This window comes from Zosterops lateralis (genome assembly GCF_965231275.1).
Source record: "Zosterops lateralis genome assembly, chromosome: 8".
In the NCBI taxonomy this organism is placed as follows: Eukaryota; Metazoa; Chordata; class Aves; order Passeriformes; family Zosteropidae; genus Zosterops; species Zosterops lateralis.
Window position 1 is genome coordinate 28,557,280 of NC_139768.1, and position 25,801 is coordinate 28,583,080.

General features: G+C 38.4%; 1 protein-coding gene across 2 annotated transcripts in view; it reads right to left on the reverse strand.

The window, feature by feature from the left end:
* The window catches only part of CCDC6 (coiled-coil domain containing 6), a gene marked incomplete at its 5' end in the record, with an annotated part of 48,462 nt that overhangs the window by 12,560 nt on the left and 10,101 nt on the right, over positions 1-25,801 (reverse strand). For both annotated transcript variants that reach the window (XM_083866737.1, XM_083866738.1), the window contains 4 exons: positions 2,182-2,342; positions 3,189-3,292; positions 8,239-8,367; positions 15,830-15,979. In XM_083866737.1, coding sequence (XP_083722863.1) covers positions 2,182-2,342; positions 3,189-3,292; positions 8,239-8,367; positions 15,830-15,979 — 544 coding nt within the window. The remainder of the gene's footprint in view (positions 1-2,181; positions 2,343-3,188; positions 3,293-8,238; positions 8,368-15,829; positions 15,980-25,801) is intronic.

The following is a 25,801-nucleotide window of genomic DNA, read 5'->3' on the forward strand; positions in this document are numbered from 1 at the left end:
TAATGCTATTCCACATTTACAAAGATTTTCCTGCAACATACTGAAGAAATTATTTTAAACGCATATTTTCATTTAGGAGGAGGAAGCATAACGTAAGTTCTGAAGCTCCAAATTCAAACCTGTATTAAAACTGCTATATATATTATGCTACATACATAATGTCTTATATGCATTCTACAGCACTCTTTCAATTACACATCTTACAGAAACTGTCCAACAGAACATGTACCAATATTAAAATACTACTATTAAAATTGTATTCAATTTTAATGTCAAAAGCCAACAAGAGGTTTACTCTTTACATTAAAGGGCAATTTGAGTTGTCAGTTCTAAACAAGTTCAGCAAACATCACTTCAATGAATTTTTAATAATTTAGAGATTATTTACAGTGATAGTCAAATTATGAAAAGCTACGAAGCTTTGTGAGAGATTACTTAAATAAAATGGAATATATGATGAAGACTCAGGAGACACATAGTGTATTTTGTGAGATTTTGTAATGTTTGAGCAAGCTTACAGTTAAATCCCTGACATTAGGAAAACCCAAAACAATTCATTATGCTTTGTCATCATTTATTTATGCAGCAATCTTCAAGGTAAAGAATATTCCTGTTTTAGAACCCTGTTCCCAAACTATTAACAACATGTGATTTATCTCTCTTCTGTGGAAATATCACTTTTAAATGTAAGAGTATCCATTCTTGTACACTTAGCATACCAAACCAATTTCTAGAAGTGTTTCAGAAATAAAAAAATTAATACAAGTATCAGAAGTTCATAAGCAGATTTCATTAAGTACTTAAGAAGAATACTAGAGGTTCTCTAATGACTGTATATTACAAACACCAATCTGAAAACTGTATTTGAGTTTCATCTTCTGCTTGCAGGCTGGCACATCCACCATTCCTACCAGCTCTGCTATTTGTACTGCAGTTCTGCTTAACCTGTTCACAAAGGGAGAGAGTTCTTTTAAACCTAACTCTTAGTTTCAATGTGAATTTGACATTAATGCTTTCAATTTCTTACTCTAAATCACAGTAGTTAAAAAAGAAACCTATTAAAATATAGAGGATACTTGAAATGAAATTAATTAGGCTGGATTTGTACGAAGAGTACTTTTAATCTAAGGCCTTGCTCTGGTTCTGAACTTTAGTAAGTGAAGGCTGCAGTGCAGAATTTGCAAATACAAAGATTAGCTGTCCTTATCTTCTTTCGACAGCCACAAATTATTAGTGCCACAAACTTGTGCACAAGGTCTCTGCAAAAGAGCACCCTTGATCCATCCTCTCTGTCTTGAAGGAAGGCTGCTGCCTCTAGCAATCTCCTTCTCTAAGTGGAGTTCGAAATACTCCAGTTAGGGGGATGATACTGACTGCTCTACATTTACCCAAATTTTTCTGGCCTTGTGGTGAGGCATCTACTCACTCACCAGCTGACTTGGAACCAGGCAGAACTGCTGACTCTCAGACAGGAATTTCAGACTCAGCAGGGAGGAATGAAGGACTGGCACTGCAAAGTCCAAGGGAAGGTGCCAGCAGCCTCCTGGCAGCTGAGCCCATGTGCTCAGTGCCCAGCCCCTTCCTGGGAAGGCAGGGCAAAATGTAGATCCCACTGCTGGGCAAGGGGCCCCAGTTCTACACAGCAGGAATTCTACACAGCTCTTTATGCTTCAAAGACATTTTACATAGGAAAGGACACAGTAAATTAATGCTGCTATACTGCACAGCAGCTGCCTCAGGTTGCCACAATCATTAACAAGTGAAATTCTTATATACAGCTGACCTTTACTTCGCTAGCTGTTAATTCTTTTGAGTAATTCTTAATTTGCAACAAGACTCCTACAAAGGAGGCCATAAATATGTTTTGAAAAAATTGGTATGTTGAAAAACTGCTAAGTTTCTGGAAAAAAAAAAAAAGAAAAAAAAAAGATAGATATATCTTTTTTTGGCACAAAATAGTCAAGGATTTTTTTTTTTACTCTTTTGTACATCCTTTAGGTGAACCCCTAAACAACAGTATAAGTACATCAACAAGCAATACCACTGCAATTATGAAAATGCTGTAATCCAAACCTGCCTCATTTTTTTCCACTTCTACCTTAAATTCAAACTCAAGAAAGTACATATAAAAATCTTAGAATGCAAAAACTTCAGAAGATTTGAAAAAAGTCGTTTACTCACGCTGTAACTGTGCAGCTCTCAGTTGTTTCTTTAACCTCTCCACTTCATTCTTTAAAAATCTGATATGTCTCATCATATTTTCTGGAGAGTCTATCTCCATTGATATGTCTCTGGGTGATGGTGGAGCAGACACTGGCTGGTCTAATTTCTCCTGCAAAATTCTGTATGAAAAATAGTGCAAACTTTACCTTCCATTCTAATGAACACCTCTTGTCTCCCCCAGAAAGACACTGCAAGTTTTCTGACAGGGATATAGGTTTTATTTTAGCTGCTGTTTGAGGGGAGATAATTGAGGAGGAGTTAAAATGTTTAGTTTTTAACTCAAAATAAAAAAGGTAAAATTTGTTGTCTTAGTACAGAAGAATTTTGTAACGAATTTAGACATTGATTCAGACAAGATTCAGAGGGTCACATTAACATACCAATAAACACATAAAAAAATAAGGTATTAATAATCATTATCCATTATTCTCTCCTACTTCCTCCCCAAACTGAGTTCTTGTTATTACAGCATTTCAGAGATGGTTGCTTTCATACATATTTTTAATTTTAGCTGTTTCAATAACATAAAGAGTGACTGTCATAACTTCTACTAAAGAAGCACAGTAAAGTCTCAATGACACGAGCGCACACCATTGCGGAAAAGCAAGTTTTCTTTAAGCAGACAGGGAAAAAACAAGAACTTCTCATATAACAAAGACAGTAAAATACCATGAATTTGAAGCTGACCACAAACCAGAAGCTTTAAAAAGAGGCTATCAGCAGTTGAAACAATTCAATAAATTCCTTCAAGCTTTCACAGGTAATTTCTTATACTGGTTAGTTTTATCTACTTTAAGCAATCAATGATGTGGCACCATGCAAACAAGGAACTTTACAACTACTTCATCTTCCATGTCTTCACAGATTAGACCACTCTTGTGGGACAGAGATGAACTTATTTAATCCAGAACACGATGTATTAAAAACCTCTCCCACAGTAATGAGTGCACTGTAAGAAGACAAACCGTTTTTCTGCTTCAAGCTTATCCATCCTCTTCCAGAGACGATTCACTAGTGCTTCTTGTTCCTGTTCCAAAGTGTTTTCAAGGTCAATCTTCTCACGTCTTAGCTGGAGAGGAAAACAGTTAGTGAAAATGAGGGGCATGCCTTTTTGCAAGGAACTGTCATTAGGAAAGCTCTAACAACACCATTTTCCATAATGCTTTACAGGAGCAAGGAGAAGGAGAAGAAGAGACACAATTCAGGTGCAACACACTTGAAAAAAAATCAAAAGATTCAGTAGTTACACAGTTGTTACCTCCTTAACACAAGTTCTTCTCAGACAACTTGTCTCTGGCAAATAAGCAGGAACCCTGAACATGCAGGCACTGATGACATGACAAACCTATTTAAAGACATCTCCTGTTCCATGAATCTATCAAATTCCGACTGAATTTACTGCTCACTACAGCAATGTTTATTCTTTTGAAAAGTTTTAAATGTTTTTAGTGGAAGAATCACAGTTAAGTAATCCAGAAATGGAAGAAAAGCCATGTTTGCCTTGTGTGCCTAGTGTTAGATAAAGGACAAAACAAAAATAGTGAAGTTATGTGAACTGCCTTAACTGTTTCTGTATCAATCCTTAGTAGCAAAACAAAAGCAATTCTATCTTAGCAAAGGCTTTATAAAATTAAAAGCTTGACTTGACATTAATCACGTTCCTTACTGTGTGAACAAGCATTCTTGATTCTACTACAAGTTCATAAAAGATATAATGTAAAACCTTCTACCCTACAGTTTAAGTAGAATGCAATGCAAGTATTATTAAGACAGGAGAATATTAAGAGGCAGAGCTGATCTTACTCTGTAGCAATTTAGCTGAACTCAAAATGTTGTCAATAATGAGATATTTGGGAACAGATCAGCACCTTTATATGTGGAAAATGGTATGGAAGCATTTTTCCAAGCCAAGGCTTAGTTAACACCACTTTGCTGCTGCCCAAATAATCTCACATTAGAAAATGGAAAGACTGAAGGCAGAATTAAGCAATTTCCATTTACTACATCACTGGCTGAAAGGCTATTGCAGCACCTAAATCTCTAAACTATTAGTGCTAACCACTAAATTAATACTGAGAAACCCAAACAAAATATAAACTTACACACTTCAGATACCAGTGCAAGTTTAATGAATATACAACTTTCTCCTTTAAAGGTTAGAGGAATTAGTTACCATGAGCAGAAGCAGACATATGCTGATGAGTAATAGGGAACATACTTAGCAAGAGAAACACTGTCTAGCAAATCTTTCCATGTTTGAGTTTCCAGATGTACATTAACAGCTCAGGGAGCCTACATCTCAATAAAAGAGAAGTCAGAAGCAACATGCTTCAGCCTCCCCATGAGGATGAGAATTCAGATCCTGACCAACGCTTGGCTCCCCACAGGGCTGGAGGTGGAGTGATAGGAAAGCAAAAGACTCAGCCCCAGGAGCACAGGGCACTCCACCTCAGGGCTCCTCAGCCAGTCTGGCCAGTGCTCGGGGCTGGGAACACCCAGAGGGAAGAAACTATGGAAAATGTCCTGGGAATCTGCACACTGTGCTTCTACATTAGTAAAACCCAGATCTCCATTACATTGCACAGCTAGCTAGATAATCACAAGATGACAAAAGTGTGAACGCAGGTATGACCTCTGCAGCAATGGTTTTTGCATCATTTCAAAGCAGCATGGCTTAGACTTACCACTCTTAGTCTTTCTACAACTATATTTTGATCTAGCAACAAACAAACCCACAAGAACATACAGGTGAAAAGGAATCTGTATCTTTTAATGGTAGGAAGGAGAGCACATTGGAATTTAAATACAGAGTAAATTACTTATAAACCTGGATTTGAAAAATCTAAGATTACATTTAGCATTATAGCAACCATCACCAAGGCAGTGGAGTCCATTAATTATAGATCTGCTAATAGGTGAGCGTGCACAATGGCAAAGTCAAACCATCAGCAACAATAAGCCTAGTGCTGTGCCCTGAAGCTGCTCTGGCAAAACACCAAAGAAACCCGGTGAAACAAATCTAGAACTCCACATTTCCAGCAGTATAAAAACATACTGGAAACAAGGATCTGCCTTTCCTGGTCATGAGTGTTGTTCCAGCTTCTCCCACTGTCAGGATTTTAAAGCTTGGAGGAAGAACACCTTGAATGGCACCTACAGCAGAAGCAACTGCAGCATCCTGTTCAGAGCTGTGAATTCAAAGAACTGGTGTACTTGGCTTGGTACTTGATAGTCTCCAGTGTACTTTGAAATGTACTCCAGTCTATGAATTTTTTAGAAATGTGGTAATATTCTGAAATAAAATAAGGAGGATGGGATTATGCTCAGTACCAAGCCATCAGCTCTGTCAATACTAGTGTCACTACAAAGGTTCAGAGCTAAATTCCAATTAAAAATTACTTAATTTTGACCATTACAGGAAGGAAACAAGGAAGCATTGCTTGCTTTTCAGACCTTAACCTTCCCTTCAGAGGAAGAGAAAAACTCCTTTTAACCTTCCTCCCCACTCACTCGTTTTTCTTCTTATTCTCTCTCTCTCACATGCACTTACTTTACTTCAAAATGGAGCTAAAATATCCATTGTATGTGTATTCCTGTATTATTGCTTTGTCAACTGTCTTGCTAACTTATTAACAAGCATAACTGCTCCCTCCTGTAATGGAGGTCTTCCAAACCAATCAAAGCTGAATATGTTCATCTCTGCCTATGCTCACTATCCCAAATTTTAATTCTCTGCTTCTCATCTCCACCTTGCCCTTTGTAGCTCTAATTCTCTGCTGCTTTCCAAGAAAATCTTTCCTGAAGATTTTACCATCTCATGTTTATTCTTCTCCTTTCAAAGCAGACATAGGAGATGATTACTAGCAGTTTAGTTGTTATTTCTCATCTCCTCACTGCATCAATTCTAGTTTCTCATTACACTGTATGAAATAGAAAAGCAATTAAAAATAGTAACAGCAAGACTACACACACTTGGCCTCTGCAGGGCAATCCTGACAGCTATTTATTTCCTATCAAACCACTGAACTGTAACACAGAACATTATTGCTCGTTTTAAGTGAGCCATTCAGTTAATGAAGTAGTCACATGCTGTAAATCTCTTCACCATTTGCCTTCAGAGAAGAATGCTCTGTTGACTTCAAGCTGATTCAAGAAATTATTTCAGGTCACATTTGAACCCTAAGATTCAATTCAATTTTTATTAAGGAATAATATGCTATGCAACAACAAATCAGCTACCTACTGATCATCTGTGGTATAAGCAGTTCAGATGAAAATAAGCAAAGGAGAAAGAAAGAACACAAAGCATAGATAATTCATGTTCTCTATTTTAGAAACAACATTTTAGTGAATATAAGCTGTAATTATCTGCTCACTGATTAGTGACAGATCTCAATGCAGCCCAGCCCAAAGCATTGCTGGAGCTCTCCTTCCAAGCCCTGTTTAACAGGTGTTCTGAAGGTTGTGTTGCAGATCAGGGCAATCCCTCTTCCTTAATTCCCTCTGTGTGCAATAAAGGCAACATGACTCTCCTTACAGCTCTGGGTTGCTTCATGCTAGGTACAGCACATACCCCAAGGCTGCTGCTTCAGCTGGTTAATTAGCACAATCAGCACTTTTAATCTGTGTGAGGAAAGAAAGTGTGCTGAAGCCCTAAGTCAAATGACATTTACCTTGCTGTGAGAGAAAACAAAGACATATGGTGAATTACACATAAATTCACATGGAATTTCTAAGCAAGAGTGACAGTCAAATTTTAACATCTTCACAAAGTTTTCAAAGATACTAAAGGCCTTTGTGCATCTATGCTTTTTCAACAGTGTATCATTGACATTTAGATGTAACAACAAGCTTCAAATTTTATGATTTCACAAGTCTGTCTGTCCAGAAGGAAGAAATAAAAATAATACCATGAAGATTTCAGCTGTGGCTCATGCTAACATTTCAAAGACTGCAACAGCTTAGTATGTTAAGCTTAGTTTGCATTTTGATTAAGTGGCAGCCACCACCACCTTGTGGCTAAGAGAGTTATTTCAACCTCATGCTAATTTCCATGCTGGGTAAGGATTTGTTGGCAACTACATGTTCCTCCTACCTTTTAATTTTTCAGCTTGTTCCACAGGTCTCTCCATATCAAATGTTACAATGACAATCAAGAGAACTCACTTGATCACTTAGACAGCCATTAACTAATTTATCCATGCCAACAGAAAAAGGAGAATCATACAAAACTGGTAACAATTCAGATTACCAGCAACAAAAAAGTTCCACAGCAGAAGAAATCACAGAGATAACTATACTTACACCACCTGAATTATTAGACCTGCACATGCCAGAAAATTTGGAGTCCTTTAACAACAGGTTTCATCAGTTTGCCTTTTAAGACCAAAAAGGTCTCCAACTGACACCACTGAGATGCTTTGATGCAAATGCCTAAAATCTGACATAAGAGCACTCCCAATGTCTAAACATCCCATTGAAAGGCAGGCAGACAAGTGGTGTTTTATCTCTGCAATCTTCATGACTATCTAGGGAGAAAGGGAGCTGGATGGAGTTGAACTACAAGGCTTCTGAAGAATACACACAGCTGACATCTCACACTTCCAGGGCTGTGCTATGCAAGCTGCCACCAAAAGGTGACCTAGAGCACAACTAGACCACAAACAGATCATTTATCACTGTGCTTAACACCATCAGAAGTGACAGTCTTTTCTCACCACTAGTATGACTGGAAGCTGATGAACAGCATTATTTACAAAAAAGCTGCTTTTGCAAAAGTCACTGCTGTCCAGCAGACAGGAAGGCCCACAGAAAGACTACTAATAGATATAATGGCATTAAAAGGAACTACTCCAAATTTTCCATAATAAATTATGTTACTTTTCTATTGCTTTGAAAGTTGAATTGACTTTTCTATATTCCCAATACTGCCCAGTTTCTTACACACTTAAAACATCAAGCCAAATCTAAGACAAAAGATGGACTTTGTTTTTTCTCATGACATGAAAGAGTTACCTGCTCCAGGGTTAGCTGCTTTGAAATGGTATCATTTTCCAGTTTTTTAATCTTCTTCATCAGTTTGTTCACTTGAAATTCCTGTTCCTGTTCTAAATGCTGCTCCAGTTCAGCCTTCTCATGTTGCAGCTAAAAATTTAGGAGACATTTATATAGTTTAGACAAATAAAAGCATGAACTTAGGCACCTTTTATACATTTATTTACACATTTACTCCTACTGCGTGTTAAATTCTCTACTGATGCTTCTCAAAAAACTTCAAAATGCATAGCCCACCCAACAGCCCTTCAGAAAGGAGCATTTTAAACTGTGCTGCATTATTTACTAAGCAAAGTACATTTCCAACTATTGAAATCAAAATAGGTTACTTTATATGCTATATATATTATAGACATTTCCAAAGTAAAAAATCTATCATAATGTTCACAAATTTTAATCTAAATGTCTCATCTCAAGAGCGCACAAAATGCAGGTCTCTTAGCACTTCCTTCTCTGGGCAGCTGAAAATCATGACTGTAGTCATACTAAAGAAATTGCTGTGGAATGAGTTTATAAACAACAACAGAAAAATTCTCTAATTTATATTCCTATGCTTTCAAAATCAAACTGTCCTGATGACATAAAAATACTGGTTATTTCAAATTAATGTTATACATTTTCTTAATACCAAAGGTTTGGTTTTTTTTTTTTTTTCATTTAATATGTCCAATGGAAAATTAAAATTTAACTCTCAAGGCTCTTGAGCAGATGGAAGCAATCACCTCCCCCTCATTTTAACAAAAAGTATGGTTTGGAGTAGAGTCCCTCTGAGACAAGGATCTAAGTCTTCCTGTGGATAAAACAGTGTGACTGGCACCATGGTCCAAACATGAGAACCTGGCTCAGGGAAAAGCAAATGCCACCAAAAGACAATGGTGTAATTACATTGTGTTCTGACCTTCCACTGAAAACTGCAGGCACCTTTTTCCACCTGCTTATTTTTTCTGTACCAGTTCTTCTGGCTGGCACGTAACAATCTGTAAGATCACAGTGTTTAAATGCGTGAGGGAAACCTGAGGAAACGGAGAGACACCTCCCAGTCATGGACACAAAAAAAGGTTGCTGGATAGCCACAGTGAAGGAACAGACTTTGACTCCGAAACAAGCTAAAATTGCTCATTTGTTCATTCAGCTCCTTTTGCTCCTATTTACAGACAAAATGGTCTGTGAAGTGCAGCCTGGAAGAGGAGATCAAGGCAAAAGTCTCATAGAGGAAGAGCACCAGGCAGACAGCAATTACTTGGCAATATACATATGGGAAAAGTTTGGAGGTTGTGTTTTCAGGGCTTGTTAATGTTGAGATTTGATTTTTCAGATTTTAAAACAAATACCAGAATAGAAAACTCTTACAATAGAAAATATTGGCTTCATTTTACAAAAAGGGAGAAGAATATTTCTAACATCCACAAAATATATGAGTGGTGCCTGTTACTCATATAGGATAAAATAAATTTCCCTTTTATTTCCTTTGATCACAAAAACAAACCAAAACAATCAAAATCCAGTTATTGATGAAGTCTTAATACTGAAGAATAGAATTGCTAACAATGAGAAAATATCCCCTGGTACAATACAGGTGGATAGTGCTTATTTTACTTAGTAAACAAAGATTTTTTTTCCAACTGTTTTGAGTTATATGCAGTTATAATAACAATGGTCTACAGATATACCTGCCAACTAGAGAAGAAAAAAAATGTGTTAGAAAGTGTCACCTTGATGCCAGTGTCTTACAGACCTTTAATTGCATATGAAAAGTGAAGGAGAATTTTCAGCTCCCTAAGATTAGAGATGGGTTTGGTGCAAGAGAGACTGAAGTGAGAAGAGGGCTATCAAACACAAAGCTTAGCAGCAGTAGCAGTGTGTGCCTCAGTTCACTCAAGTTCTAAAGAACTACAGCAATACTCTCTCTCTGCAGAAACAAGTGTCCTCATACAATGTAGGACCACGTTTACCTTCCTTCCTTACTGTACTGGCTTACTTCTAGGATAGTAGGAAGTGTTTTTGTGAAGTAATGGAGCCAACGGATAAAGTTCTCCCTCAGGAAACAAACCCTCACTTATTCCCCAGATTATGACCTTGTGCAGTCTATTTTTAGGGATTCCAGGCGCTCTCAAAAGCTGTCCACTTCTTCCTTTGCTGCATCCTGAAAGTCCTATTTATTAACCATTTTGTATCAGCAGTTTGCCTCCTCCTTATATCCAGATGTTCATCAAATAATTGATAGATGAACTGGCTCTGTTTATTCAGCACAATCCCATTAGCATCCTTGAGCTGATGGCATTTTGGAGAGCAGGAAGGGTAATTGTCGTCCCTGCATTTCTTGCTTTCAAGTGTTTGAGTCCTAGCAGCCTGATTCTCAGGCTGCTGCATGTAAACAATGTGTATTCTTAGAACTTATCAGTATGTTTTGCATTCCTGTTCTCTGAGAGAGAATTTGACTGATGGTCATATTGACCAATGGAGTCAGGAGGTTGTAACCTCCTTGGGCCAATCTCGGCCCTCTGTACAAAATGTATATAAGCCTATTGGAGTCAGACAATAAAGAGCCTTCCATGTTTGACCCTGCTGCTGCCTGTCATCCTCTGTGAGGGTCCACACCACATCACAACGTGTTGCCCCTCTAAGGGCAGGGGTAACAAGTCGTGACCCCGAACGTGGGAGAAGGGGGTCCCCTGTAACAGGTAATAGCTTATATTTACAGACTTACAGTTTTTAAAAGAATTGTCAAGAATCAGACTTACACAAGAAACATTTCTGTACAGAAATCCAATTACTTAACTTGCCTGACTACAAATGCTATTATCTTGGATTGTTGTAACATTTTACTTTCAAGGACAGCTACTTGGAGCAATTTGCACTTCCAAAAATATAAGGGTGTTGAAAAAAATCTGAATTTGATTTTGAAAAGGACTGGTGCACAATTTAAAGTAACTTACTCTATAAGATTAAGCAATAACAAAAATAAATTCTTCTTTGGAACAACCCTGTTTCACAAATAGTAAATTTTCAAGATTTACTACTGTCAGTTTCAAAACAGTACCTCATCACAGCCATGTCCACCACTGCAAGAACAGAGCCTGCATCAAAATGCTGCTCATGATATTCTGCAAAATATTGTTACCATTCTATAATGACTAAGGATTGAGGATGCTATAATTTTTTCCCAAGCTTTCCAGAGACTTCATCAGGTAAACAAAAAATATAATTACATGAAGTACACTGGAAAATATAGTAAATGTATGTAAGGCTTATAAGAACTTTATCAGGGATGCATGTGATAAAAATCTTTTGTTTAATGTAAGATCTCTGTTGAGATGCATGTGCTCCTTCATTCCTGCAACACTCAAACTAGAAAATTAATAATCATGCAAAGAAATGGACATCTATCTAATGAAATTGTAGATTCATTCATTTGGCTTGTAGAGACAGTGAAAGTTACAGTTATAAAAAGATATTATTAAGCAATGGCATGGCACTGGAAAGACAGTATTATTCCAGTGGAAACACCTTCTTGTATGTGCTACCATGTCTGTTTAGACTCAATCTGGCATATAGCAAAATGCTTCAAAATTAATTTCTTCTGATACTGCAAACCTGATGTCAGCCTGTGTTTTATAACAGAAATGCACATGGTGCTGAACTGGAGGATTCTTGCTGGCTGGTAGGAGGAGTGCTGCAGCTCTGGCAGGCAGCTCCTACATTTAAAATGTTTTAACATTCTGGGACCTCATTCCAGAGGCCAGGCTGAATGAGAGGCATAAGCCCCTACAATTGTGACAATGGTCTGACAAAGCAACAAACACACAGGCACCATGAAAAAGTCCCTCTGGTAGGTGCCTTTCAACAGAGTAATAGGGCAGTAATTTTGGAACAGGCACAGAGCTGTAAATACTTGAAAAATTGACAGAGTGCAAATCATATGCAGCTTAGCAGAAGCACCTCTCCTCAGTTCCAAAATGCAAAGTTTTAGACAAAACAACAGATTCATATCAATTTTTTCCCTTACTCCTCCAAAAGGCAGGAAACCATTTGATGTACAATGTCTGACAGCATGAATGCACTAAAACTAGTTCCAGGTCAGACTAACATTGCCTGGCAAACCCAGAGATTAAGAGTCAATCCCAAAGAACAGTGGAGCAACCAACTGGAGACTACTGTATTCCTGGTTAAGCCATAATCCAAAGTCTGCATCTAATTTAGCTAGAATTCCCTCCAGAGCAAAGATCCCAAAATGGAAGTGGGCATTTATGAGTTCATTATTCTCTTAATAAAGACAGAATTGCTACACACTAGTTAGAGTAATGGTAAGAAGTGCTGGCACTCACATCTCAGGAAATTAAAAAAAAAAAAAAAAAAGGAAATTGTAATTATCTTACCTTCCTGGTCTAAAAAACATTAGCCAGAAATGTACCCCTCCACCTGTATAATGGGAAGACTATCCAATTACAGTAAAGATATTGTAATAAACTCTAAACTGACCATGTGATGTGTGCCAATAATGCCCTCTTTTCCAAAAAAATGAGTTTGTTTTGTAATATCAGGAGTTTCTTTTCTCCAATTTTTAATCTGTTGTTCCACATGGGTATAATTTCCAGGATTCATTGTGGAAGAATCAAAACCTTCAAACAACAGATAAACTTTCAGAAAACAAACAAACAAACAAACAAAATAAACCCAGGTATTATTTTCAATTCTTTGCTGCTTATGAAAACTGCCTGCAACTGCTCAATATTCTAATGTCAATTTACTAAGTCCATGATCTCTGAAGACAAGAAAAATTACTTTCATGGAAACATATGGTAATATGGAAATGTTCCCTAATTCTACAGGTAAGCTCTTTAGTGGAAGGGACCATTTCCTCTGTATCATTTATAAGCTTCCAACCACATTACAGATGTTTAGGAAAATACATCAATATTCTGGGCTTTTATTTCACAGCAATTTTATCACATCAAAGACATTATCAAGCCATGAAATGAGATCTGCATTCAGCATACACACAAACGGAAAAACAGTTTTAATATTAAACTGTTTGCTTTAAAACAAGTGCTCCACTTGTATTGCAAGTCATGAGCCACTGTAAAGGTACGAAAAGTCATCCAGAAGTATGGAAAAAGAATCTGCTGACCGGTGTAGGGAAGGGTTAATAACATTTGTAGCATATGCCATAAATAAAAACACCACTGGTGCCTCTGCACAAGTCACCAAAGTTTCAGCTCTGGCCTTGTGGAGGAGCATTGACATAAAAACTCTTATCTCCTCTGTGCACTGAAGTTTTCAGGTGAACCTCTAAGCAAGAAATTCCATGCCACTCACCCTCCACAGGCAAACCACCAACAGGATGTTGACAGCTGTTCTCTTTTTCAAGTTACCTGGGTTATTATTCAGGGAGGACAAACTCAAAATTCACTTTCAAAACTTGCTACTTAATGGTGCTGAGAGAAATCACAGAGCTTCAGGAGGAACAATTTGGAACACAGGTGCATTTATAAACTGCCATATTTTAAAATCTTCTGGTTGACATAACCATGTTTATCAAAGACTAAATGAGGCTTAAAGCAAGGCCCCATGGAATGAAATCTAAGGCTGCAGGTGGTGGTCAGAATTTTACCTCCATACTCCTGTAGTTATGGCTATACAGTTTTTTCTTTCAGCAGAAGCCTGCAGCTTGTCTGCTGAAAGCTGGGTAATATTTATGGGATGATGTTGAATCCACAACTGAGGATTTTCTCCAGATGCTGTAGGAAAGGCAAGAATAGCTCCAGGTTCATGGCTGCATTCTGTTTCAGATGCTTCTCTGCATCTTTCTCTCACCGATGAGAATGAAGTTGCACCCACTAAGGGTTTCCAACAGACAAACAGAACAACACCCTTGCATTGTTTCATACATAATAATGAGCCAAGCACCCCCTTGGACATTTTGAGAACAGTAGTGTCACCTTTTTCTTTAATTTAGGACAACAGCCAAAGTCCACAGCAAAAGAGAACAAAAAATGATTGTACTTTTAAGTTGACAAGAAGTTTATATTTCTCTTTGCAATGTGTGAACCTATTTTGCATAATTTCAGCAATTTAAGGATGCTAAAGATAGTTAAAAAAACCTGCTAAAACAATCTCATGAATTCTAGGGAAAAGGCTAAGCACATTTGAACCAGTTACTTGATACAACCATTTACTTGCTGCAGAACTCTGCACCTACAAATTTGTGTGCAATGTCACTATATGACTTCAAAATCCTTCAAACAAATTAGGTGTAATCCATGCTTTTACTTTTAAAGTAAGTTCTAGTTTCCTCTTTATAATGTATAGTACAGTCCCACGTAATCTGTAACAGATTTCTACATCTCCCTTTCAATTAAACAACATTGTTCAATGTACCATTTCTCCCTTTACAGCAAAGAAGTGGAAAGCTTTTTCTATGGTGATATCCACATCTTACTTCAATTAGAAAAGAACAGTTGATACCCCTATTTTACTGCCATCTGCTTCTCTGTTTTTCATGAAAATGTATGGCATAGAAACCAAACATGTCTCTTACTCAGAAACATTCTTGTCAATCCTCAAGAACAGCAAGGTGAAATAGTAATACCAAGTAAGGGATATTTTCTCTTGCTACTGAGCTTCCTGTGTGATAACAGGCACCAAAGAGACAAAGTGAGAGAAGGCCCAGTTTCCAGTAACAAAAGCACCAGATGGGATTAGCTCTAGTGGTGTTTCCAAACACTCTATTTCCTAACTGCAGGGCAAAACATGCCTTCAGTCTCCAGCTGCAGAACACAGCAATGCTTACAACATACAAATCTAGCTTCTTTTAAAGTGTCTGGTTTTTCATGACAAAGCTTAGAATGAATGGATGAAAAAAGCTCAGGCAGATCACATTAAACACTCCCTTAACAAAGCACCCTGTCTCCTATAGGGGCCAAAAGCAGGTATTTAGGCAAGACTGTGAGAACAGAGAAACCATGTAGAACTCTTCCAACAAATACTTAACAACTTCCTAAAAATTGGCAACTTATGTAATGGAAAGAAGTTTCTCTGTCACAAATTGCCCCAGCATCTTCAACTTTTTACTGTTACCATTAACCTGATGTGTTTTAATTCAATAGAAGCAATGGTTCTGTTACAAGTATGGACAAACTTACAGAAAAAAGTTTCCTTCAAGCATCACTGCACCTCCTGTAGATAAAGTTTACTATTTCAGAACTGGTGTTAAGTATCAAATACTCCAGAAAAGAAAGTGTGCTTCACTAAACATTTTAAATTAATCAGTAACTCTTGTCTTGAAGACAGTTGACATTTACTGCAAGCTACACCGATTTTTTCCATCAGTATACAACTTTCAGGTTCTCAAAGCTGAGTTTGCAGATGCAAACTTTAAAGAACATGTTAAAAATAAAAAGGTCACTCACTACACTTTTGTACTTTGCTTTTATCAAGTGTCACCTTTCCAACCTGACCACTTCCCTCAGAGTGCAGTCACACGAACATGAAAGTTCAGTCACCAGTGAGTCCTGAGGCTCCTGGGAGAAACATCAGTAAAGGCATCAATTACCTGCATCAGCTTTCTTGAGAGCTCATTAGTGAGAAATTCCTCTTCCTTTTCATAGTTTACTGCAAGTGTTTCTTTTTCTTTCTGCAGAGCTTGAATCTTCTTAAATAGAGTATTACTGATGAATTCCTCTTCTTGCTCTGCCCTTGCTTGCTGTGAAGTAAAGAGATAGTTTTGAGAAAAAAGGGGCAAGTTTCCTTTCAAAAAAAGCTGCAATTATGCCATTCCCCTTTAAATGCCAATCATCCTGGAGGCCTGTAGGCTGGACCCAAATGCTGTTACCAACCCCTTTTATAACACTATAGCACCTTTTTTTCGTTCTTTGTTTTCAACCTTTTAACTTGAGAAACTGCACTGGTGCTTTAAAGTGGCCTCCTCCCACACAAATGCACAAACTCCCCAGCCTTACAAACTTTGTAAAAGCATTACAGATTCAGACACCTATTTTTATCTACTCTATGCCTGAAAAGGAGCTCTTGTCTAAATGTTCTCCGTTAAGAGCTGAAGCACAGCTCAGACCGCTGCATGCACCATACCACTGTGCCTCTCCTTTTCAGATCCCTTAGACTGAGCTCTGCTTTCCGGGTAACAAATAATGTTCCTCTTCTTTCACCCCAATATGCAGAGCTGCAGGCAGCATGGCTCTTCTCACAGGAATTCCTACCCCACCACCAGGAAAACAGGTGTGGTATTCCTCACAACTGCTACTCCACTACATACAACAGCAACTCACAAAGATGCCATGGAGTAGTTTTACCCCAAGCTATGCTGGAAATCTTCCCCATGCAGAATTACTAGAGGTGACAATTTCCATTTCAGCTTACTGCTTAGCACTCTGCACTGCTCCACAGAAAGCCAGCCTGGGACACTGCTCTCTTGCATTCCCTACAGTTCAGATGTCTTCTAAGCATAAAGTTGATAAATGGAACATAAAAGTGATCTTTTGAAAGCCTGCTCTGAAAGACCATGAAGGGTACTTCATATGGACGAATGAATGATCACAGCTACAAATTGGTAGAGCCAGCTCTTAATGGCACAGTTCAAAGCCTAGAACAACTGCATGACAGACATACTGCATTTAACCAATGCGGCAAGATAGTGTTAGGAGTAGTTTTATTCCCTGCAATAAAATCCATGACTTGAAGTGCACATATGTGATTGGCCCTGATTCTAATAAAATTACACCAGCTTACAGCTTATGCAAACATTCTACAAGCTTTATTTCAGTAACCTTAGAGAGAGGAAAAATTTAAGAACTGAAACAGACACACTACTGAAAGCTTATCTTCCATAATTTTCTGCCCAAAATAACAATCTCTTTATACTTATTGAACACTGGAAAATGCTTGAAAGATTTCATTATGCCAGTGATCTTTTAACTGGAATGATACATTCCCTAGTGGTCCAAGAGCCAATTACTTAGACACATTCAATGTCTAGGAGAAAAGTTAATTAAAGAAACATTACTGTCTTACAGTTTGGTGAAACAACAGGACAATTACAAATTTTCCTCATGGTATCATCAATATAATAAAATCTAAAGTAGTGGTTTAGAAACTTCTCAGTTGAGTCCTCCTTCCATCAAGTCCTTCTCTTCACATGTGTCTCTGCCTGCTTGTGTCTTCTCCCATTTCTACTGCTTTCTTTTTATGGTCCTTTCCTACTATCTATCTGCCACCAGCTCCCTTCTCCCTGTCACCACCAGAGCTGGCACAAACCCGACCGGAAAAAAAAAAAAAAAAAAACAACAAAAAACCAAACCAAACGAAAACACCAAAAACAAAACAAAAAAACCCAACCAACCAAACAAAAGAAAAAGAAAAAGCTTGCTTGCTTAGCAGCTTAGGTCCTGCACAAACACCTCCTCTCTAATGAATTGCATCTCCATAGCAGAGAACAGCTACTCCAGCACGTTCAGCAGTGGTATTATTACCTGTCACATCAAGAAAATAGAGAGTTGTCCAAGAGGTCTGAAGAAATGTTACACTGTCAGCTCACATCTCAATGGACTAAAACTCCTGGAATCTAACTGATCTGAATAACATCATCTACCAGCTTCTAAATGTGGCTTTACTTGGAGCTATTAACCATCTTATGTCTTCAGTGACATTCCAGAATAGAGTAAACAAGTCAAACTGCAAGGGCTCATTGTCCTCAAATCATTAAAATTCATGCATACTGTTCCAAAATCAACTCCTCCACTGCCTTCACTACATAGGATTTCTACTTGTGTCTGTTTTTCCGTGGTTCAGACAATAGAAGACAGTAACACAGACCAAGCTTACCTAAAATGAAATTGGAAAGCACTTGGTTCCGAAAAACAAAAGAATGAGGGTGTTTCTGCTTTGATTTCTATTCATCTGTAACTTGCACAGATTTTTTCTGCTCATGCTTTGCACCAGTCAAAAGCTCTAAAATCACATTGTTATAGCAGGGAGCCTGCACAACAGCGTTTGCCAGATCCTGGTGTCACATTAACGACAGTGCTCGGGCCAGCAGGAGAGCAGGCTGCCAAGATCCCTGTCCCGGCCAATGCCCCTCCTCTGTGCCCGCACGGGAGCTCATGAGGCCAGGCAGCAGGCCAGCACAGGCTGAGGAGACACCCAGAGACGAAGCCTTTCCCTTCCTGCTCCTGTTTTCCTTTCCTGGATGTGCCTCCCCAGCTGGCGAGCCACACAAGCAGCGTGCTGGCACGCAGGGAGGGAGCGAGCAGCCCCAGCCTGTACCTGTGCAAGAACTGCCCTGCAACAACAACCCTGGTGCCCACAGCGGGCAGGACCCCGTAGGCAGCTCCTCAGGAGAAAGGCTGGGCAGGATTAAACCTGCCTCCCTTACACAAAGAATGCATTTCTCAACTCAACAGCAGCCATCCTGCACATCTACAGGCGAACTGTAAGGCCCAGATATCCACACAGCACACTGAATATAATGAATGTCCATTTAATTACCCAAGGGTCAGCACTTTCAACACAAACGTTTTAGCTGAAAAACATCAGACAGTTATTTAGAGTAGGTACAAAGCACATAATTCATTATCATGTTTCTTCTAAATTCCATACTGAAACTTGCCCTTTATCTTGTTATTCATTAATTGGTGATAGTTAAATTATCTCAAGTAATAGGATAGCTCATGTTTACCTTAATATTGCCTAAAATCTTGAAATCTGTGACTCATTTAGCCAATAATCCAAATGATTTTTCTGGATGTGAATACACTGTTTTTCCAAAAGGATAACTTGTCTTTTTATTAAGTATCTGTATTTGAAAAGAGGCTTGATATCATCAAAAAAAAAAAAAAAAAAAAAAAAAAAGAGAAACAGAACACAGAAAACAGAAACACTAGGTATTCCACAGGAGTACAGAGTTCCTGGTTTTCCTCTATTAGCCATATCACACTCGACATGCAAAAATACTAACAGCCTTTTACTCTGTTCTGTGTCCCATATGACACACTGAGTGATACAAAATGGTAACAGCTGATCAGTCAATCTCTGGAAACCTGAAACAAGCAATCTACTTTCACCACAGATTTTCTGCATAACAACAGACATATCCACCTGTCTCCCATGTCTCAAAACTCCATGCACAGCAAACTTGGAGCATTCCATGAACATATCCACTAAGGAAAATCTCTCATCATTGTGGTCAAGACCATAAATGCAAGGACTATCATGTTAATTAGCAGGAAATCAAGAATAAAGAGGGAGATAAAAAGCACCTCATATAAAGCATAAAAAATCTCTTGTATTTTTGAGGAAGAAAAATCCTATTATTTTTATTGCAGAATCCTGACCATCAGCAGAGCTGATGCATGAAGTGTTGTAAAAAATCTGTCCTTGTGAGCTTAAATTCCAAGCAATTTTAAAAGAACTAAGAAACATATTTTCCTAAACTTTACATAGTAATTAAGTATCATATTAGCAAGTGAACTTTACTGAAGTTCTTTTTCCATGTGCTGCATATACTACCATAAACGAGAAGGTTTGCTGTTAAAATATTTTCCTTTTCTTAGTTCTTCTTGTGAACACACCTTTAGCAGACCAGGTTCACACTGCTCAATTTCCCTCTGCTCTCTTGGTTCTAGCACAAGCAGCAGCTTCTGTTTTTGGTGGGAAGCTCTTTTTCTTTATCCCTGCACCATACACTGATCACACTGCTCTAGTGGCACTGTGTTACATGAAGCAGCAAAATCTAGTACTTCTGATGAGGCATCAGCTTAAACACAGTCACATAAAAAAAATAAACTATAATAAAGAAAAAACACCCTTAAAAACACCCCTTCCCACTCGCACCACTAGCTCTTCTAAAAGTCTCACATGCCTTCCTGGTACTGCACAGCAAGCAAGTTCAGCAATCCAATTACTACCTACTCTGTAGTCACTATCGGCACATTATCATTGGCTTGACATGAGTATGTTTTTGCATTTTAGTGTCAGGCGTCATTTCAGACAATTTCAGTCGCAAACACTTCACAAACTGCTCCAGGCGCCTACACCCGACCACCTGCAAGGCAGAGGCCAAACATGCCCAGGCTCCATCACCTGTCTCCAGCAGCATCCAGGGTAGAGGTGACACAACATTCCAGGGGATCCTGTTGGAAACAGCCTACCAAGTATTGTTTTGAGCTAATCCACCCTTGAAGGTCTTTTATCTTTGTGCCAAGAGCCACCATGACCTCTTTACCTTTCATCCAGCTTTTCCTGGTGCAGTTCCTGCTCACAGGGCCCTGTGGACAATGTAACCCTGTAGATGGAGCTGAAGAGCAGTTTAATCTGACACAAGAAACTCAATCTTTGCTACTGAATATAGACTGAAGGGTTGGGACAGCTTCGGGAAGAGATGATCTCAGTTGCTGCACACGTTACACTGAACTAAAGCTGTCACTTCAGACAGCAGCCTTCCCGAAAGCCCTACTAAATAGGATGAGGTAAACAGGGTGAGAAGTGCAGGAAGCTACAATGATATGATTTTTGAATATGCAGTTCTTGCACAAAATAAAACCTAAGCTTCCCAACTCTCCTGAAGTACATGCTCCTCCTCTAGCAGTACTAACTCAAGTGACTGCTCTGGCCATACTTTTTGGCACCGGTTAAACTGACACAGAAAACTACTGATCTACAAATGCAATAAACATTCCAGTGAGCTGATACTGTTCCCTAACAGAAGAAACTTTTGCAGTGCAGCTACTTTTTTCCTACAAACCTTCCAGCTGCATCTGAAATGACCACAGTGCATGCAATGTGTCTTACAGACAAGGAGAAACATGAACCACCACAAGAACAGAAGTCCACAGCAACTCAGAGGATTCCCACTACTGCCAATTGCAGCAACTGCCCAACATTCCTGGCTGTAAGGGCTGAGGGACAAGGAATTCCCACCCAAGTGCCAGTAATGATGTGGGCACAGCTTTCCCCTCACCCAAGGAAAGGTATTTCTTTCAGCTGGGTGGTCTGTCTGAGAGAAAAAAAGAGAATGCTCTTGTGGTTGAAGTGGTGAGCTGGAATTCAAGTTCTGGGGTCAATCTGTAGTGTGATTTCCTGTCTAATCTATGACAAACCCCCAGGGTAATTTCCTCTGTTCTAACATTGAAGTACCTTTTTGTTCTTTTTTTTTTTTCCCTTTTCCCTTCTTTAAGATAAGTTTTCAGGAAAGAGCAATAGAAAGATCCATGCATTTTTATCTTTGGGCATACAGTATCTCCTAAGAAGTCCCAAACAGGCAGTAATACCTTTGAATGGTTCCTTCAGGACCCCAAGCTGCTGGGAGGATTCTTTTTTTTAAACACAGACTTGGCAGTGTAGGAGAAAAACATTTTTTTTGGGGTTGGTTTGCTTCTAAAACAAACAAACAAATAAACAGACACCACCCTCCAGCGTCTCCAGAAAAATCACAAACCTATAAGCTTACCAAAAATTATTTTCAAAATACACTAAGGAAGAAAGAAATTAATGATTGAAACTCATCCTGAGAACCTGAACTACTTCAAACATTACCGATTGTGTAACATTAAAGCCACTGAAGCAGAATTGCTTCAAAGCACAAGTCCTATTATACTACAGCTGTTCAGTAGATGAGCTTTGCTACAGGAGGAGACAAAAAAAAAAAATCTGTTTTTTATTATAATAATAACACGATTTATTACTGTAATAACAAAGGAGTAACTTTATGATAAGCTACCACCTAAAGTATTAAAATACAGTTTCTTTTAATCTCCATTTATAGTTGGAAATTCTCTATCCTCTTCATCCCCCACCTCCCTCGTTTCTAAAAGGTCAGTTAGGTTTTGGTCAGACACGTCCCAACGCCTCTGTCACAGCACTCCTGCCGCCAGCTCCAGGAACAGTGAGTTTTCCCTCGATGCCTCCTACCAAGTGATCCAACATATGGCCACACAAATCCACAATGGATGCAGACTCACTAGAGAAACGAGCTGACTCAAACAATGCAAGAAATACGTTTTTCTCCCAAGTCAGTTTTAACCACAGTCAGATGTTTTCAGCTCAGTATCACTCAGGCAGCCTTGTGAGACCTTCTCTCAAAAACTCAGGTGCATATATCTTGCGGTTTGGGAAGAGTACTTGGGAAAAGCCCTCAGAACTGACCTGTTTCCTTTTCAAACATAAAAGTCACTGATATTCTTTCATCCTAAATAATCTCTTAGCATCAGCAATGAAATAAATTGTTTGATGGTATGCAATCCCATTGTACACACTTTATCTGCATTTTTATGTTGACCTGAAAGTCTTACAAAACTGAAACACACAAGTGGTAAAAATGAAATAAGCAAGTTATGAAAACAAGCTCATTTGACAAGCATAAATATTTATAAAATTAATGCATTTGGCTAATTACAAACGAAGTGTAACAAGCTATATGAATTTCATAATTAATAAAATCAATTCCTGAATTCACTTACATAATTGAAAAGTAATTTAAACAGCTTTCTTCAAAACAGAAAAAAAATAGTGTACTCCCTCGAAGGGTTTTTATTATATCAAAATACTGGTATCAAGTAGTTAATAAAAATAAAGCATGTGAAAAAGCCACATTTTCTGTGACCAAGGAAATGTCAAGATAGAGCCTAGAAAAAGGTATCAATAACTTTTACTGAGGAGTTTAACGACGAGCACATATTGCTATGCAAGTCTTAATGTAACTAAAGATTATATGGTAAATAAAGCATCATAAAGGAAAAAGTAGGGTTGTACACACAATAGACACTTCCTATTCTGAACACTCAACATAGCAACCTTAAGAATCTGACTATTCATTAGACACATGCTTTATAGCTGTTATTTTTCATTCACTTAAACATCATCATGTAGAACAAGCTCCCAGACGGTTATCAGGGCTGGAGTCTCCGCTTCCAGCACACCAGAGCTGTAACCTGAGCCAACAGAAGTCACAGGCCAAGGCAGGAATGACCCAGCAGGAAAATTAAATCTGGCCTGCAGACCTTTCCAAATGGCTCTCTTTCATGAGGTCCTTCCTCTGTCCCATGGCTGCACAGGCACCACACATGTCCTACACTTGCTGCATTTTCAGCAGCACTGATTTCCAGTGCATGTGTAAAACAAGTATAATGTATATAGACACAAACAAACCCACTGCCCCTAAGTCCTCAAGTTCACTGCATACAAGCAAATGCTGCTTCAAAATGCACATTAAATGTTCCCCAGAAGGGCTGCAATGACTGCACATGCAAACACGGCCAGTAGGGCACCAAGAATGGGGCCTTGTGAGACAATTCCCCATCAGCCCAGCACAGGCAAGGGACCATTCCCAGCACAAAGCTTTGGCAACACATCTCCTCCAGAAGATAAGGTGCTTTGCCAGGGACTTCCCCAGCTTTGCTAGCTTGTACCCAGCCAAAGATGTACACTGACAGAGACAGCCAATATGGAAAATACAGCTACACTGGCATATCAAACTCTGAATCAAAAACTGAAATATCTCTCTCTATTAATCCTTTACTGATGACTACTAGAAATTCTTGCTTTAGCCTTTGACTTCTAGTTGCACTGCTGTTTTACTGATGTATTTTTTGTGCTGGAAATAGTTTACTAGTTAATTAACAGTGTAAAACAAAAGGAAAACAGAAGTACATGAAACACATTTTGCTTTTGCTCTGCTTCAATATAAAAATGCTGAAAAACACCACAAAGATGCACATGTACACATAATGAGATTTGTAGTTTTATGTTCAGTTTGTCTGAATTTTCAAATGCACAGACTTGTCAACGTGAAAGATGGAAAAAGGATCATATTGCTCATAACTAATCTTGTAGCATATACTGTTTTGTAGGAGGTGGTGTGTGTTAATTTTCCACTGCCTGTGTGATCACTGGAGTAACTATCCATTTTAAAATGCTGTGGTTTGCTCAATCTGCATCTACAATACTCAAATTTAACGAAACCTGGTTGTTATGCTACTTAGAAACTAATAACAACTTAAATCTCAGCAACATCACCATTAGTAGTAGAACCTACAAGGACTCTAGCACCCCAGTACAAATTATTCTGATACCAGATGTCTAATGCATGAATACTTCTTAAATTAACATATTTTAAATGTTTTTTAGTTTGTTTCCTTCACACTGATAAATCAACATTTATCTTCAATGTAACCACATATTAACTAGTTCATTTTGCTGGACTGACCAATTAGGAAACTCAAAACTGCACACTCCTAGAATTGCACAGCAGGAACAGCAAAAGATTTAGCAAAAGGGTAAATTATTAGGTGGCTAACTTAATAGCCAGCTTCTGTTCAGAGGTATGTGGGTGCTAACAGGCACTGAGTTAAAGTCTAAAATAACAAACTTTGCTCAAAACCCAACCACAGCAAACTCCTGTTACAAGTAGCTCTACATCCACAACTGTTTCTCTATTCAAAGACAAAAGGGTACAAATGAAAGCAGTGAACAGAGATTTAACAGTCACAGCCCTCAAATAACCTTCACGAAAATCTTACTTTCCAGGTAAATCATTGCAAGTGTTTAAATATGAAAAACGTTTTTCTTCACTGGAGTACCTAGTAAGAATTGAAGTGTAATTCTGTTATACCTAGTTTTTCCAGGCAGCAGGTGCCAGACCACGGCTGCACAGCATGTGCCTGCAGTGCCACCAGCACACCACAGGTATTAGCAGCAACTGCCCCCATTCCCAGGCAGAAGACTGCACATTTCCTCACTTCAACTAGGTCCTGAGCACCAGCTGCCTGTGTATTCATCATCCTTCCCTTCTAGGTACAAGTGGCTTTCAGCATTGTAGATCCTTCTTTAAGTGTGTATAACCTCTGGTATATCTACATCAAGCAACCTGTCTTCAAGTTTTTTTTTTTTAACTAGGGATAAAGACCACCAGATAAAGATCCATTTATGGGGTTTTCAAATTAGATGCTTACCATGTAATTTCTTAATTTTCCTTAAAACCCTTAAACCCTTTATATTTGGTGGTGGAGAGGCAAGAAATGGGATTGTTGGAGAGGTTTTACTTGTGTGTTTTGTATGACAAATTTAAATACAGTTTGGGTAATCATTAGGGATGGCAATGTTTTTGCCCACAGTAGCAAGGTGTCCTTAGCCACTCAACACAAATAACCCCTTAAGAGGGTTAAAATCTCCCCTAGTTTCCTCTTACACACACTGACTTTCCAGAGAAACAATTTCAAAGTGATTAACAAGAGCTGGAGATAAAACTTGTTATTAATTATAAGCATACCTTTTCCTAAACCAAATTAACATGTTCACAAAGTGAACACAACACTGTCCAACTCACTTTAAGGCACATCAGCTTGAGCTCCATTACAGAAAAAGAATGTTTCTACTTACCCCTCCTAGGAGTCAGGGAGTAGTTTTGTTGTCGTTGGGGTTTTTTGTTTGTTTGTTTGTTTTGTTTTGTTTTTTCTTCTCTACGGTTTGGATACCTTACGGTTCCTATCACAGTATTCCAAAGACCAATCTCTTTCCAGGC